Source organism: Camelina sativa, chromosome 15 (assembly GCF_000633955.1).
Source record: "Camelina sativa cultivar DH55 chromosome 15, Cs, whole genome shotgun sequence".
Classification (NCBI taxonomy): domain Eukaryota; kingdom Viridiplantae; phylum Streptophyta; class Magnoliopsida; order Brassicales; family Brassicaceae; genus Camelina; species Camelina sativa.
Genome location: NC_025699.1, coordinates 23365198 through 23383142, shown reverse-complemented (window position 1 = coordinate 23383142; position 17945 = coordinate 23365198). Strand labels below are relative to the sequence as shown.

Below are 17945 nucleotides of genomic sequence, written 5' to 3'. Positions count from 1 at the left end.
TATTGCGAAGAACTGTCTTAGCGTGTATTCCCATAACTTTGGTTGATTAATATATATTTGGTGCACACAAAAAAAAGTAAAAAAAATGCAATTGTCCCTAATTATTAATAGGTATTCTAATAATAATAAAATGGATTACTAGTATTTTAAAATGTTAATTACTGAGATAACATATCTTGATCGGTTGATTAATATTCTATGGGACGACATTGTTTAAAATGAAACAACAAGTACATATAATTTTTTATATTAATTTATTTTTCATCTTGAAAAGCAAAGGAAATTCGAAGACCTAAGTTCTAAAAAAATATAAAGGAAGCAAAACAACAAAGGTTTTTAATGAAGAATATCAATTGCAACAATAATATCAAGATGATTGTGCTAGTATATATATATATATATATGAAAACTGTAAATGATTTAAAAAATATAAATTAAGACATAAAAAAATCAACTCCTTATAATCGTTGATATTATAAATAATGTTGTCGTTAAAACTATAAATACAGAAACTAGCTTTTCTAAATTATAAATTCATCATTAATATATATAAAGATTAAAAATAGAGTAATTTCTAAACTATGGGGGTGTATTGAATCTAATATCTTTAAATTATTTAAGTTATGGTGAGTTTTTATATGATTTTAGGGAAGTTGCTAATTTTTATTGTAAAATTCTAATAAATCTCTAAATTCATAGCATTTGGATTTCTGTATTTTTAAAAATTGTTTTTTCAAATCCTTTAAAATCCTTTAAAATCATTAAAATCCAAATCTTTAAAACGCTCTCAGTAACCGTGGATTTTAAATTAGTTTTTCAAATCACTAATTCAATAACTTTAGATTTCATAAAAAATTTTAAAATACATGATTGAATAACATAATTTTTTATTTTTATAGATTTACTTAAATTTTGAAGTTAAATACACCCCCTATATAACAACAATAAAAAATTTATTCTCTGTAAAGATTCCGAATTGAGTATATTGACCACTATTATATTTTTGTTGGAAAGCCTATGCAAAATATAGATTGTTTAATGATAGTCCGAATAAACTTGTTTAATAAAAGCAACATATGAGTATCAAAGTAGAACCACAACAGGATAAAATATAAGCTCTTATCAGACAGTAAATGAAAAGAAGGTAAAAGAAAATGAAGAATAATTGAAGAACACTCAGATGAAATATGTTTAAATTGATTTTATAAAAGAGAAAAGGAGAGATGTTGTTTGTTGTTGTTTTTTAACAGCTTCCTTTTTATTAAGGAGAAGAAGAGTGATCATAATGGAGGATGTTTACAATGGAAAAGGGACATAAAAATAAGATACAAAGTTTGTAGCATCAAGGTTATTTAGCCAAACGATCAGTAGCTTTCTTGTTGTATTTTTCATGAATATAAACTTACTAAAAAAACTAATTACATGGGGTTTGTGAGCTTCTCATGAGACAATATTTGCACTTAATTATGATTTCACTTATACATGATACTTTCTTTAAAAACAAATTATAAAAAAAAAAAATTAAACAACAATTCAAAAGATGCAAAGTAATCCATTTGCATTGCAACAAATTTACGCAATCTTTCTAAATTTGAATAAAGTACAATTAAACAAACAATTTTTCTAGCTCTTGCACCACATCCTTCATAGACGGTCGCTTTTGAGGCAAGGAAGAGACACAACCATAGCCTAACTTAAAGCAAGCGACGGCCTCATCTTCGCGGCGAGCCACCTCAACCCTAATTGTCCCATCAACCAACCTCAAAAACCAAGTTTTCTCATCGGTCTCATAATCACGAACAAGATCACGATCAACCGAAAAAACTTTGCCCGTGAGAAGCTCCAAGAGTATCACACCAAAGGAATAAACATCCCATTTAGGATTTGGTTTCTGGCTAGCCGACCACTCTGGTGGATGATGCTGTGAGCTCGACATTGGTCCATCCGTGAGTGAATGAGCCGGTGTCATAAGACGATCAAGTCCCATATCAGTAATTACAGGCTCAAACTCGGAGTCCAAGAGAATATTATTTGGCTTGATGTTGCCGTGCACATGCTTCTTGTCGTGGATGTACGCCATTCCTCTAGCTATGCCCTTTGCTATCTTGAGCGTTGCCTCAAACGAGAGAGGATTCTGTGAAGACGAGCCTGATTTAGCTGTTTTCGAATCAAACAAAAATAAATGTTAAAACCAAAAAATCTTGAGTTTCCAACTTGGTTGTTACTAAAATGCGCATATTGGGCGTATGGTAGCATTAAGTAGTATAACGTAGGCCTTTTATGAAAAACTGAATAACTTACCGGAGATGGAGGAGAGAGGTAGAGTCCCATTTGGGACATAGTCGGAGATGAGAAGCTTCTCTTCGTTACCCCAGACGAAGCCACGAACCCTAACGAGATTTGGGTGACGAAGTTTAGCGATACAGAGAACCTCCTTTTCGAATTCTTTAAACTTCGTCACCGTACAACACTCCGCTCCGATCCGCCGCACCGCAAAAGCTGAGCCGTTCTCTAACACGGCTTTGTACACGATTCCGCCGTTTCTGCTTGTACCAAGTACGTAAGCTGATGCCTTTAGCAGTGTATCTAGCTCTAGCTGAGTCTCTCCATCGACCGTCACTAGTTTTGTTTCAGTGTTGCCTTTTTCTCGCCCACCACTTGTTCGATTAAATACCTCAATCGGTTTCTTGTCTTGCAGCTGGTTCTCTACGTCGCTCTCGGATGATGCAGACGTTGTGTCATCATACCCACGAATTATCCACAAACCACATCCAGTTTTTGTAGCTGGTGATTTCGTGACCTCTGAGGCTGTGACTATGTTGTTGTGTTTCGATTTCTTGACTGGTAATGTATCGTTTTTCTCCAGACATTTTTGTAAGACGCTGAAAGTGCTGTATTCTTTGGAGCTTCTACGTTTCTTGATCTGGTATATGTATAGGATGAACATAGCTATGATAGCTAGACCAGCTATATCTGCAAGTGTAATACCTACGATTGTGCTTGGCTTTAGTTTGCTTTTGGCTGTTTCATTTGGTGATTCTACTGATGGAGTTGTTGGTATTGGATTTCTGGGCATGACTGCTATTGCTGGTGAAGTAGTTTCAGAGATATTTTGTGGGTCTGATAGAGTAGAAGGGATTGAACAAGGAGTTCTCAATGGTTGCCCACACAAGCCTATATTACCAGAAAAGGACTCAGTCTTTTGGTTAAGCAATGGTGGTGTACCAGGGATTGGTCCTGTTAGATTGTTGAAGGAGAGATCGAGGATGGTGCTTGCTGGAAATTTCTCGCTGAAAGCTGGAGAAATCACGCCGGAGATTTGATTGTGTGATAGGTTGAGGTAATGTAGACTTGGTCCCTCGAAATCAGGAGGAAGAGATCCGTCTAGAAGATTTGAGGAGATGTCTAGAACCTGTACTGCTTCAAACCCACTTGGAATATTGCCTGAAAAGGAGTTCTTTGCCAAGGAAATGACTGTAAGATTCTTGAGAAGTGGGAGATTGGGAGGGATTTTGCCGGTGAAGGCGTTAGCAGAGAGATTCAAGAGCTGTAGACTAGCCACGTTGCTGATAAGACTAGGCACTTCACCAGAAACCTTGTTGTTCCCAAGAGACAGAACACGAAGCTCAGTAGCGTTAGACACTGAATCCGGCAGTGACCCATGGAAGAAATTGTTGGAGAGGTCCAATATCCTTAGATGTAGTATCGAAAACAAGTCGGGAGAGACAGAACCCAGGAGCTGTTTATTGGGAAGAACCAAGCTTGTCACTCTAAGCAAACCTGGGGTTTTGGGACTCCCAAGCTCTGTACAGGCAACACCGGTCCAAGAGCATGGTGTTTCATCGTCGTAGTTCCAGTTGCGTAGAACTGAGAGAGGGTCATTGAGGATGGAATATTTGAAAGAGAGTAAAGCAACACCATCTGTGTTAAGAGCTTGGAGTAATGAAGGGAGAAGAAGAAGAAGATGGAAGAGGAGGTTGCTTCTGATGGAAGTCATGGTTTGAGTTCTTAGGTTTTCTCTTTTCTCTGAGTAATGCTTATGAGTTCTTATGATAGAGAGACAGAGAGATAGAGAGAGAGAGGGTGAACCACTGCAAGTAATGATTGTTCTGTTCACCAAATTTATAAGATATTGGAGCAAAGCAAAACTATGAGGTTCTGCTTTAGAGAGGGTGAGGTTTGTATAAGAGATAAAAAGAGGGGTTGGTCATTTATTTATTTTTAATTTTTTGTCAACAGGTTATTCTTTTATTCTTTTTGTCGTAGATATTTCTCATTTAGTACTTTGTCTTTTTTCGAAGTTCGTAAAAATGTCCGCAAAATTTTGTATAATAATCTTTATTTTTTGTTTCTTCTTACCACAAAAAAGAATATAGATTTCGAAAATTTGAATTTAAAACTTGCGTATAATACGATTGTTACTCCTTACGTGACGCTGTTAATTTATATCATGTGTGGCAGTTGAAATATTCTTTGAAATTTTTTCTAAAATTCACTATGTAGTTCGAAAGCATGCCTTTTTTGTGGCAAAAATATTGAAATCAACACGTTGACATGAACTTGCAGAACGATGTACTTATTTTATTTTATACTTTTTTTTTTGTCTGAATGAGTCTAATCCAAGAGTGAAGTAAGTGAAACAAAGCCATTAAACATCAATTGCTAGCTCCTTTCTTACCTTACACTTTGTAATGTTGTCGTCTACCATCATTTGCAATTGCTCAAACATATCAGGTAACCAAAACATGATTAACAAAAACCGATATTCAAAATAAACACACTAAAACGTTAACTTTACAATTGACAATTTTTTTTTTCTTTTTGTCATTTTCAGTCAATTGTATGATTCATTAGGAAAAATACAGTTTCTTAGACATTAAAGTAGAAAAATAACACATCTCGAGAAGAAGTATAAACTTGGTTGATACGGTTCTCTCCGTTAAACATAGAGTTTTTTTTCTTTTCTTTTTATGTATACTTGAGTGACAAAAGAACAATGTGGTAAAAACAAAAAATCGCAAGAAGTATATATATATATATTTTCTTCGATAATTTTGTTTTATGCACTGATTTTGATACCAATCTTGCAAAGGGAAATTGTCATATCAACTCAAGAAAAAAAGAAATGATGTTTATGGTAACTTATGCTTGTTTTTGCATGTTATGATGCAAAATCAGGCTTTCATGTAAGTGAGAGATTTTGATTTTGATAACATATTTGACAATGAAAGTATAAAAATATATATATTACAGTCAAGTGTGTGTATATCCCCTTTATAATAAAACGGAAGTACACAACATTGTTTTGGTAGACTTTATAATTTTAATAAATAGTTACAAATAGGTTATAAATTAATCTATATATTAATTGTAACAAATAAAACCAAAAATCTTAAACGAGTTATTCCAAATTGATAGTTCATGGATATTCCAAACTTTATTTTCGGAAGATCACGTATATGATTCCAAATATCTAGAATCACAATATTACCAATTTATTTTCCACAGATTTTATTGATAAACCACATCAATAAAAAAAAAGTTATTAAAGGATAAAATATACTCTCAATCATAAAAAAGGAATCAAATCTCGCAAATTTAACAAGATTAATCGTGATATTCGGGATCATATTTAGAAATTAAAAATTAAACCTTAATGCTAGATTAGGATCCGTGCTAGAGCACGGGTTGAAATTCCTTTTATTTATATTATAATTTTAATATAAAATATAATTTGTATGATTGATAGTAACAGTTTTTAAGGTCCTAATCTAGCATTAATCATGATCTTCGGTTTCGTATTTTATTCTAAAATTATAATATAAATAAAAGGAATTTCAATCCGTGCTCTAGCACGGGTCCTAATCTAGTATATACTATATATCACCAAACTGATGCAAAGTCCCAAAATATTAAACAAAACCAATATATATATTTTACAGTCAAGTGTGTACACATATATACTACTCCCTCTATTCTTTTTTGGATGATTTTTTAGACCATCTCCAATGGTTTTCCCTATTTTTTCCTCTATAATAGAGGAACTCTATAATAGAGGTGACTTTTACTCGAATGGTCCTCTATAAAATATAGATTGCTATTTTTTCTTTTATTTATAGATGAACCTTTGTAAAAAAAATAGGGTTCCTCTATAAATATAAGAAAAAATATAGAGGAAAAAATAGCAATTTCTAGTTTAGAGGTGAGAATAGAGGACCATTGGAGTAAAACTCACCTCTATAATAGAGAAACTCTATAATAGATGCAAAAATAGAGGACCATTTATTTTTGTTATATAGATGATTTTCTCACAAATATATGTTTTTCATTTGAATTGTGTGTTAAGTAGATATTAAATGATGTTTTTGTTTAAAAATAAACAAAAAGTAAATGATTCCTTAATTTGTGTGCAAAAATCTAAAAAAATCTTATATAAAAAAACAGAGAGAGTATATATATAAATATATATTACCAAACTGATGCCAAGCCCCAAAATCTTATACCAAAAAAAATATATATATTTTACAGTAAAGTGTGTATGGATATAATATATGTATACTATATATTATCAAACTGATGCCAAGTCCCAAAATCTTAAACCAAAACCAAATACTAAATTTTGATTAACCCATCCATATGAAAATCGTATCAGCAAATATATTTTATTATTTGTTTTTACTTACAAATTTACAAATGTTAAAATAAAATATCTGAGATTTTAGTGAAAAAAAAAAAAGAAAAAAAATTGTAAAAATGAATTTACTTACTGGCTTACAAGAGTAAATAGAAAAAAATATACAGTACTAAATTTTTAGAAGATGCGTAGGTCCAATCTTATTATATGTCTAATGAATATTTGTTAGTGATGACTCAAAAAATACACTAATGAATATTTCCAATCTTACTATATGTCTCCGCCTAAAACACATATTAAAGCGTTTTGCCTTCTAACAAAAAAAAAACAAAATGTTCATTAGAACTTGAGACGTCAAAAACGGACGCGGAAGAAGATACAAGATGTGAAAAGATGTGTAACATTAGAACTTGAGGCGTCTCAAATTGATTTTTTCGAATACTGTACTGTATGTTGATAAATGCTTTGGTTTTAACCTCTGCTTGGTGAATTTGATCCTCATAATTTCGGCTTAATTTGTTCATCACCACTTTGTCGATCTCTGTAATCAAATTTGAGCCATGAATCATGAGTGTAATAATTCAAATAGATCGGATCTCGAGATCAACTCAAGATAAATTAGATGAGAACATCTTGTAATAATACCTGGTAACACAGTATCTACATCTGCATTAGGGATAGAGAGGCCCACTATTAGCTAATTATTCATTGTAGTCTCTATGCGTACATATAACTCGAATTCTCTTTGGCATGCAATCAGTCATTTGAATGGCTTCAAGTTTGGGGCTAGAGTGTGGCATGTCCAACAAAGGAAAATTTATCGCGGAGAAGAAATTAAGAGTTTGTCACTCCACAAGCAGCATTGAAAGCTATAGAGTATAATGGTAAGGTCATAGATGTCAGGACTATCTACGTGAGTTTTGTAAAAGCAAAGGTGTGCTAATTGGATCAAGATTTTAGTAGACGAGTTTATGTTAGTTTCACTTGAGAATCTCTCTGACTGATTAGTGGAAACCCATCTTTGGAACCTCATATGCATGGTAGGTTATATAATTCCTTAAAAAACTGTTGAAGGTTGTGGTCATGGCAGAGCAAGGATCAAGGATTCAAGGTCTAAAGCTCTTTAAGTTTCACCATCTGATTTAGGTGGTCCTGATGCATATAGTTACTTAAGAGATGCTTCTCTGCTTGTACAATCTTCAAAGATTACACTTTTGCAACAATTCTTATTGTGTAGCTATTCGTTTGGAACTAATTTAGAACAGAACTTACTGAATATGATTGATCCACTTTCATGTACCACAATTTACTAAACCATCGTATAGAGAAATATAAGTTGTTAAAAAAATTATTAGTCAAATCGTTGTTTTATTTTGTTAATTAAGAATCTTTGATATTCTTCCTATTTCTTTATAATGTTTTTATCAGAACAGAAAACTCAATTTACATCTAGAAATTAATATTTATTCAAATTTGAATTACGTACTTAACGAGTTTAATGCATTTGTTTAGTACATGTCGTGTTCATGAACTTGAATATTCTTTTAATTTATTCTGAATTTGTTTTTTAAAATATAGTTTTTTTGTCTACTATATTTGTTTAGTTTTGAGATACTCATAGACAAGGTGTGAGAAAAAAAAAATCCATAAGAATAAATTTCGTAAAGAAAAATAATGTAAAATGCCGCTAAACTAAGTTTTTGTTCTAAAAATACCATCATTAGTTTTTTTTTTGAAAAATATAACTACAAATTTTGAATCCAAAAAAATCACAAAGCTTAAAAAATAATTGTAAAAGAGTTTAGTGTTTAAAAATTTTGATAAGTATTTTGGATTTGCGGTTTAAGATTTATTTATTATACAGGTATTGAAAGTTGAAAGTTTAGTTTAGTTTAGGTAGTTTTGAAAAAAATATATTTTAGTGGTATTTGTAAAAAAAAACTAGTAATAATGTTTTGAAACAAAGTTATATTTTAGTAGTATTTTAGAGAATTTTCTTTTACAAAAATTGATAAAACAAAAAAAATTAGAAAATAAAATACTTTGGACCGTTAATAAAGAAGAAAAGAAAAAGGAAAAAAAAAATTCTCTAAAAGGCCGTTAGGTAGCAAAAAGCCCATTGCACTTATTAAGATAGAACGAAGCCTAAACAGCAACCAATTCACAACTTTACTCTCAACTAAAAAAAATATGCAGTCACTATTTTTGCCGCCGGTGAGTTCCTCCGGCGTCTCCGCCGTCGCTCTACGGCCAGGTTTTCAGAACTCGTGCCACAACCAACGCCTCTCTACTCGCTCCCTACCATTTTTCAATCCAATTCTCTTGGCTCCGAAGAGGAAAGCCACCGTCTCTTCACACCAGTCGCCACCGTCTCTGTCCGTCTACGGTTTCCAAATCGGAGGATCTAAACCTAGTTTCGCATCATCCACGGTGGCATTTTCCTCTCCGACGTCTCCTTCTTCCGTTTCCGGTGATAATGAGGTCGACAAGGCAAAGCTCGCTCAGGTTTCTCTCCTTCTCTTTAGCTTTTTCCAGCTCGAATCTTAGTATCTCGTCTTGCTTTTTGACTAAGTTAGCTGAATCGAGTGGTGGAAGGAGACTGTCACGATCGTGTCTGAGCAAATCGAAAATGAAAACTCGTTAATTCACAGTTTCAACTTGAATCAGCTTTTGTTTTTAGGAAGTAGATAACAATTTGGATTTTGAATTTTTCAGAATTGAGATTTAAGAACTGTATTGGGGTGAAAGAGAGTTTTTAAGAGTGTGAGTGGTTTTTCACAGGTAGCAAAGAGGTTGGAGAAGACGTCAAGGTACTTCAAGAGGCTAGGGAGTATTGGTTTCTGGGGGCAGCTTGTGTCAACCGTTGTGGCAGCTGTGATTCTATCCTTCTCCATTGTTGTGACAGGGAAACCTACTTCACCTGCTACCTTTTATGGGACTGCAAGTGGGATTGCTGCGTCATTTGTCTCGGTGTTCTGGTCCTTTGGGTATATCCGGCTTTCAGAGAGGCTCCGTAGAACTGCCATTGACCCTGCCAAGGTAACAATGTCTCCCTCTATATTGTAGTTTAATCCAACTCACTGCTTTTAAAGGTCTAATGACTTCACTAACGTGTAAAAAGTTTGAATTAACTAAGTAGAAACAGTAAGGATCCTAGGATGTGTCTTTTAAGTTAAATCACTCAGTTCTCTTGGTGTGAGTGGCGTTCTGTGGAAGTGAACGTTCATACAATAGCGCTTGTAGCTTCTTATGTGTATAAATTGGGTAAACTTTGTTTTTTTAAAGACCAGTCTGTGAATCCTATATATAGTAGTAGCTACTATGCTACTAGCTGTTGAACCTTTGATCATATTTAAGTACTTAAGCTGGACCCAATTGCTGTTACTGCTTCTTGGGTCCTGTTACTCAGTTTCGTAGTTGGGTGTATGCAAGCGAGAAATCCAGTATTTAATTAAGGCTGTATTGGTTTCAGGCTCCACCACGTGCTGATGTTGTGAAAGGTTTGAGGAGCGGGATTATGGTAAATCTTTTGGGAATGGGGGCAGCACTTCTCGGGATGCAAGCAACGGTTGGATTTTTAGTTGCAAAGGCTTTAACAACCTCAGCTAACCCTTTCTACCAGGGAGTCTCCCAGGGTTACAGCCCCGTTCTTGCTCTTGATGTCTTCCTAGTTCAGGTGAACAAAAAGTTTTTACTATATTAATGCCCTCTAAGTCTTACCAAAAGATTTGCAAAAATGATTTTTGTAAGTTTCACTGATTGATTTTGAGAGCTGCTTTTGCAGGCATCGGCGAATACCTTACTCTCTCATTTCCTAGGCCTTGTTTGCTCGTTGGAGCTGTTGCGGTCTGTGACAGTGCCCAATTCGGAATCTGTCTTAGCTCCTAAAGTTGCTTGAGTTTCTGCCTTTGTGTGGCCTCACTTCTTGTAATCATAAACGGTAAAATCTGTGGCATGTTGTTTCCTCTTAAACTTCAGAACGAAACCATTGGTAACGTTCCTGAGTTACAACTGTGATTTATCGGATAAATTATCACTTGTGTAGACAAGTCGTAGAACTGTAACACATAACTAATAAACTCACAATTCCACATTATAACCAATATTTGCCAAAAACTGTCCCATCTTCCAATTAGAACCAATCACGTTTAGTTCCTGAAGTTACACATAGACATGGACTTCTTCATCCATATTGTCCCTATCAACTAAAGGGTTGATTCGAGTGTGAAAACCAAAGTCTCATCTCATATACTCATATCATAGTTTGTTATACATTGCTCTGTTGCACTTCCTCAGTTTTACCTCCCCAACTCGGCCATATTATATCTTGTTTATTTCACTGCCTGCAACTAAAAAAAGTGCAAACATATTAGACGTTAACAAATATCCAACTGGTCAGCATACAGATAATTTAAAATATTCGTACCATTGATGTCTATCTAATCTACTTAACATTTACGCATATCTCACTATTGTATTGTAAATATACATTACTTGGCTGATAGAATGGTAAGCGGTGAACTCCTCTAATTGAATTCACCAAAGAAGTACACCATAGAAAAACTTGTTTAATGACAGCTCTAAACTCTCGACCAATGCAAAAATCCAGAATTCCCCCCAAACGTATTCTCTCACTCTCTTTTAAACCTTCAGCTCTCAACTACCCTATGTACGCTCTGTTTTTAAGCTGGCTAAGCTACAACAGTCTAAACTCCTATTTCTTTCCTGGAAAAACTGTCTATATTGCAAATTACCCCTAGGCTAATTACAATCGTCATGTGCTAGGCATAACAAAAGCCCCTTATCAAAGGAACATATCTGTGATGAAATCGAACAATATCTCAAAAGGCTAGCTGATAAATGCTTAGACAAGGGTCAGTAACCTTACCTATTGCATCTTCTTTATCTTATTTGAAGGCTTAGCAGTAATCTTCTGTAGTAATCTTTCGTCGATCTTCCTGCACTGTGTTTGAATGATTCGATGTGTTAAAGATAGCTTATCATCAATGTGTTCCTGGTATCTCTCGTACACAATGGGGACCAACAGACTGAGAACAACACCTATCCATTTAGATCATCACACAGAGAAAGTCAATTAGGTAAGTTGAGCAGTCTTGAATGCAAAATCAATAATGAAGGACAAAGGAAAACAAATCTACTCACCGAGATAGAGAATTGTGAGGAAGTTTAAGAAACTGCCAACAAATGATACTGTCCACAACACAACACTGACCTGCCAATAGGAATATCACTGTTTCAATTTCCTAAGCTACACTCTAAAAATCAAGAAACGAAAGAACAAAATCACTTGGAAAACAGTAAGCTGACCCGAAAGAGTTGCTTTGCGTTTCTTCCAACGTAAATATCACGAGCAACTGCGAGCACGGTATTAATCCACACTCGCATACCATTAGCCACCATAAACACAAATGCCTCAGAGATTTCAAGATTAGGTAGTTGTGGCATAGGTCTACTCAAACAAAGCAAAGAGAGCAATTCAGTTTTAGCACAACTTTTGCATAACTTTTCTACCTACTTGTCCTGTAACCATATCTTATCTAAAACATGATAAGCTCCACTCTAGATCCCACAAAACCAAGCTAATTCTACATACTTAGCCTAAAAACATAGCTTAGAGTAGATGAAGCGAATGTGACATTTTGCTACCTGTTGAAGAGAATAGCAGATTTGGCCCAGAGGAAGAGTATAACGACGAGGAGCAGCTGAGTATTAACAACAAAGGGGAAAAAGCTGTATCCACATTTCTGGAAAAGGAACCATAAAAGCGTCGTTGATCCGAGTAGGAGATACCCTCCGCGTCGGTTCTTCCGCATGATCAAATCCGCAACTGCATCCATCAGTTGAGACAAAATTTTCAAAAATCGAAATGGAATCGTTGCGATTTCAAGGGGAGATCTACATGTTAATGGAGTCCATAAAGAATGAAAACAGTGGAGAGAAACCTGAGCCAAAGCGAATAGATTGATGAACAGATTCTTCCATTGGAGCGATCTCTCTCTCTCTCTTTCTCTCTTTCTCACCAATCCCAAAACTGTTTCCTCGAGTCTCTTCGTTCTTCGCAGTTCGCACATCGTTTTATTAATTTTAAGTCATTTTGAATTAAGTTAATTAACGATTAAGGTGAAATCTAATCATATACTGTATATAAAAGTAGAGTTTCGGTCATAAAATTTTAACAAAAAAATAATATATATTAAAATACAAATTTAAAACAATTAATTTTCACATTTAACTCACATAATATAAAATTGAAATCTTTATAGCTTCTCCCTATAAATTATGCATTAACTTTATTTCTCCACTAAGTTGTATTAATCAATTGTATTAAAACAAAACAATAAATTAGAATTGTAACTCTCATTTTTCTAAATGTAATTTTTCATCATTTCTCTTCCTATAAATACTCATTATCTTATTCTCTTAGTCTATCACTCTTTCATTCTCTCATCTTCTTCCACTACTCTCAAATCTCTTTTTTGTTTTGTTTTGTTTTGTTTTGTATTTTTTTTTTTTTATTGTTGTTGTATGGGTTATAAAAAATCAAATCAAATATCATTGTAAAAGCTTAGTTTTAGAGTTTGTATGATATGTATATCTTATATATTTATTTTAATCTTTTAAAATGTTTATCTCCATTTTCTATTTTATATTAACATCTTATAAGTCATTATTTTCATACTTCCTTACAATATTCACCACATAATAAGATCATAAAGTTGAAATGATCCATATGTAATTATCTATTATGTCTCTGGTTATCTCACATATTCATGTATCATTTTTAATAATTTATAAAGATCAATATAATATTTAAAGATCAATATAATTATCCATTTATCCATTTATAAAGACTATTTTGTTTTGTGATCCAATTGTTAAATCTGCAGAGATCAATATAATATATATATATATATATATATTTTTTTTTTTTATGATTTGAGGTTTTTGAAAACAAAAAGAACATAATTAAACAATTGGTTTTTTGTGTCTTTAATCAAAATAAAAAATGATCCAAAAAACAAAACATATTCAACTGGAACTTAAATATAAAAATAAAATATAATTTTAAAAATATCATTTCACTAAATTCTCTAAAGATGAAACCATTAGTATGAAATCTAGCACTATAAATTAAATTGATGAGTGAAAACCAAAAAAATATAAGTTATCCTTGGGATTTTAAAAATTATTGAGATTGAAGAATTCATATAATTTTATAAGAAAACTAATTTAGTTTGTCACTTAAAAAGTAATATTTTTTATTTTGAAATATTATGTGTAAGTGTTGAGTTTATATCAACAAACAACCAAATCATGTGAATTTTGATTCAGCCACTTGGTATTCCTTTTATTTTAGGTTATAAAAAATTAAAATATTTATTTATAATTAAAGACATGTAACTCCATTTAACTCAAATGTAACTCCTATCCAATAATTGTACATTAATTCATTCCTCCTACTAACTTATTATCTTTCAAGAGAAATTATTTTTGGTTAAATTTTAATATTTTTTATTTATTTTGGTTGGCTAAACTTATATTCATATTTTGGTTGGCTAAATTAATATATTTCTCATGTAAAATTATTGTTTATAATATATTTCTCATTTCAAAGTTTAAAGCAATATATCATATATATAAATGTAAGGTTTTGGTCTCTCCTTATTGGTTGATTTTCATTTAATGTTTTCTAATTTTTTTTTTTTTTTTTTATTTGCTTTCTAATTGCTTTAAACAATATTTAAGATCCAATAAACACAATACATTTAACTCACACATTAAAATAAAATTATAACTGAAAATAAAATAAATTATGCATTAATCATATTCTACCACTCAATTCTATTCAAACACAATAAATTACTATTGTAACTCCATAGTTCTAAATGTAACTTCCATCATTTCTTATCATATAAATAAGCATTCTCTCAATCTATCATTCTCTCATATTGACATTCTTTTACTATCTCATTTTCACATTCTCTCATTCTCTTCTACAATACCTCAAATCATTTTTCGTTTTTTTTTTTTTTTTTTTTTGATTTCTTATTTTTGTTGTATGGGTTGTAAAAAAAAAATGAAATATCATTGTAAATTGTTAATGCTAAATTTTAATTTTAGAGACTACATGATATATATTTTACATTGTTCTTATTTTAAAAGATTTATCTCCTTTATCTAATTTGGATTATTATCTTATAAGTAATCATTCTCTCTTCCTCTCCCACCAATATCAAATGTTGTTATATCTCATATGTGTTGTAAGAGTTTGATTCTATATTTTAATTTAGAAAGTATTATATATATATATATATAGATATTACATTGTTCTATTTTTTAAAGATTCATCTCCATTATCCAATTTAGATTACCATCTTATAGTAAACATTCTCTCTTCCTCTCCTACCAATATCAAATGTTGTTATATCTCATATGTGTTGTAACTTGTAAGAGTTTGATTCTATATTTTAATGTAGAAAGTATTATATATATTTAACATTGTTTTCAATTTTTATTTTATTTATATAAAAAAAATTTCTTTTATATTTCTTGCCTTTCTAATCTATTCATATTTATTTTTTAAATTTGCATAGTTAAATTTAAATTCACATATGTTGGTTTTAACAAAACAATCAACTTTATTTGAGAATTAGATGTTCCTATTCATTTTTAAACGATCAATGTGTAACATATAAGCATTTTGTCTTGCAATCACAAGTTCCATTTCCATTGCTTAACTCCATGGTTAAACTATAATATATGTTGTCCTATTTGTAGGAATAACAACATACTTATTTAATTTATTTAAAAGAGCAGATGATTAAACGAAATAAACATTTCTCCAAATTTTATAATTCAATCAGTGAGTGTACTTATTACTTTGAAAAACTTTTACATTGAAGTTCATAAAATCATATAAGAAAACTAAAATACTATATCACTTCAAATTTGGAAGGAAACACTTGGTATTCCTTTTTAAAAAAGTCAAGACACATATAAAAATTTATTAATATTTAACTCACTTTAAAGAAATTAAAGGTCATTTAACTCAAAAATAACTTCTATCCAATAATTTCATACATTCCTCCCACAAATAAAAAAATATATATATATATATATATGTTCAAGATTGTATTTAAATATTACATAATTTTTTAGTTAGCTAAATTTATAGTCACATATATACAATATATATATATATGAATTTATATTACTTATTAACACCATAATTCGACCCATTATTTGCTTAACTCAATATTGGTTTCAAAGCCAACTAAAGAAAAACAGAAACGATCTTATTGATATTAGACCAAAACATGGGCATACAAACATAATCACTTACACGGAAGATATTTTTAAAAAATAACTTATTATTGCAACATCAACGTATGAAGGGTTTACATAAGCAGTTAATTAGAAAATATATAATACAATAAATGTATTGGAAACAATATCAGTCAATGATAAGATTGGATCCTCAAAAGCAAGAAACAACATCTTCATAATTCATAAAAAGTAAACGCCACAATTATACACATCTGAACGAAATGGTATAAACATATAGTGTGTAAACAAAAGTGACGGTAAAGCCCGTATATACCTAATTAAAACGAAATAATACAAAAGAGAAAACGAAAAAGACCAAAAAAAAAAACAAGAAAGTGCCAACTACACCACAACCCACGCGTTGCGTGGGGAAGCACCTAATTGTCCCTTAAAAGTAAGGTAAAAAGTGATGTTTCTTTTAAACCATTCTCAACTATGTATATATCTTATTATATTAAGTTGAGTTTTGAAAGTTAGTCATTAACAAGATTTTGACATGTGTTAAATTATCAATTTCAAATTTTGATATTTGTAAAAGTTAATATTTAATAAGAGATATATGATTACAACAAAAATAAAATATTTTTTTTATAAAATATTCATAATGTTAAAAGATAATTATCAAAAATTACATTATTTACTTATTTTAAATTATAATATTATCAAAAGATAATAAGGAGATTATAAATATATTTCATAAAATTTGAAATTATAATAATATTTACTTATTTTAATTTTAAATTATTAATTCTAAAAAAAAGGGATTAAAGATAATATACAGTTAATTATTAATTCTAAAATTTTGTAAATACTCATTTTAATATAAACATAGATCGTCTTATAATTAAATAATTTATTCAAAAACACTACTTTCAACTTTATTTAATTAGTTTTTTTTAATGGGAAGATAATTTTCTCTTATTCTTTTAAACAAAAATTTTCTCATACTTTCTCCCTTTTTAGTTGGGAATATGTATTTGTGACAACCCGTCCCACGGATCCCACTAGCCCACCGCTAGCTGCCCCAACGGACCATCCGTGGACCACACTAGCCCACCGCTAGCCGTCCCAACGGACTCCAAGCTAGCCCTGCAGGGCATCGATCCTAACCCATCAGGATGGAAATCCACATCCACCAATAGGTTATTGGTGCACCAGGCGTTCCTCGAACCCTGGTCCCCACCCTTTAACAACCTTCCCACAGGACAAGTTACCACCAATTGACCTGCAGATCAATTGGTGACAGCTTGTCCTGTGGGAAGGTTGTTAAAGGGTAGGGACTAGGGTTCCAGGAACGCCTGGCGCACCAATAACCTAATTTTTATGTGACAACCCGTCCTGCGGACCCCACTAGCCCACCGCTAGCTGCCCCAACAGACCATCCGTGGACCCCACAGCCCACCGCTAGCCGTCCCAACGGACTCCAAGCTGGCGCTACAGGGCATCGATCCTAACCCATCACTGTGGAAATCCACATCTACCATTAGGTTATTGGTGCGCTAGGCGTTCCTCGAACCCTGGCCCTCACCCTTTAACAACCTTCCCACAGGAAAAGTTGCCACCAATTGATCTGCAGGTCAATTGGTGGCAATTTGTCTTGTGGGAAGGTTGTTAAAGGGTGGAGACCAGGGTTCGAGGAACGCCTGGCGCACCAATAACCTACTGGTGGATGTGGATTTCCACAGTGATGGGTTAGGATCGATGCCCTGTAGCGCCAGCTTGGAGTCCGTTGGGACGGCTAGCCGTGGGCTAGTGTGGTCCACGGATGATCCGTTGGGGCAGCTAGCGGTGGGCTAGTGGGGTCCGCGGGACGGGTTGTCACAAAACTAAACGATATTGATGACTACTTTAATATCTTTTATCATTAACAGAGTTTATTTCTTATTCATATTTCATTAAAACATTTTAAAAGACTTTGATGTTGATCGATTGTTGATCTAATTGTATTATATTATTTACGATA

At 32.3% G+C, this 17945-nt stretch overlaps 3 protein-coding genes across 4 annotated transcripts; 1 reads left to right on the top strand and 2 right to left on the bottom strand.

Moving 5' to 3' along the window:
* LOC104747358 (receptor protein kinase-like protein At4g34220) lies at window positions 1467-4342 on the bottom strand. The gene is made up of 2 exons (XM_010468989.2): window positions 2302-4342; window positions 1467-2157 (listed from the first exon to the last, which is right to left on the bottom strand). Exons 1-2 carry the CDS (start codon window positions 3995-3997, stop codon window positions 1607-1609), a joined length of 2247 nt encoding a protein of 748 aa, XP_010467291.1. The 5' UTR covers window positions 3998-4342; the 3' UTR covers window positions 1467-1606.
* LOC104747357 (protein TIC 21, chloroplastic) lies at window positions 8762-10683 on the top strand. The gene is made up of 4 exons (XM_010468988.2): window positions 8762-9139; window positions 9416-9673; window positions 10107-10310; window positions 10419-10683. Exons 1-4 carry the CDS (start codon window positions 8825-8827, stop codon window positions 10530-10532), a joined length of 891 nt encoding a protein of 296 aa, XP_010467290.1. The 5' UTR covers window positions 8762-8824; the 3' UTR covers window positions 10533-10683.
* On the bottom strand, window positions 10688-12732 carry LOC104747356 (reticulon-like protein B10). Of its 2 annotated transcripts, none has more exons than XM_010468986.2 (6): window positions 12598-12732; window positions 12302-12482; window positions 11963-12104; window positions 11798-11867; window positions 11523-11695; window positions 10688-10983 (listed from the first exon to the last, which is right to left on the bottom strand). In XM_010468986.2, exons 1-5 carry the CDS (start codon window positions 12635-12637, stop codon window positions 11523-11525), a joined length of 606 nt encoding a protein of 201 aa, XP_010467288.1. In that variant the 5' UTR covers window positions 12638-12732; the 3' UTR covers window positions 10688-10983. The 2 variants fall into 2 exon arrangements, with proteins under 2 accessions (XP_010467288.1, XP_010467289.1); XM_010468987.2 differs by having other exon boundaries at window positions 10703-10977.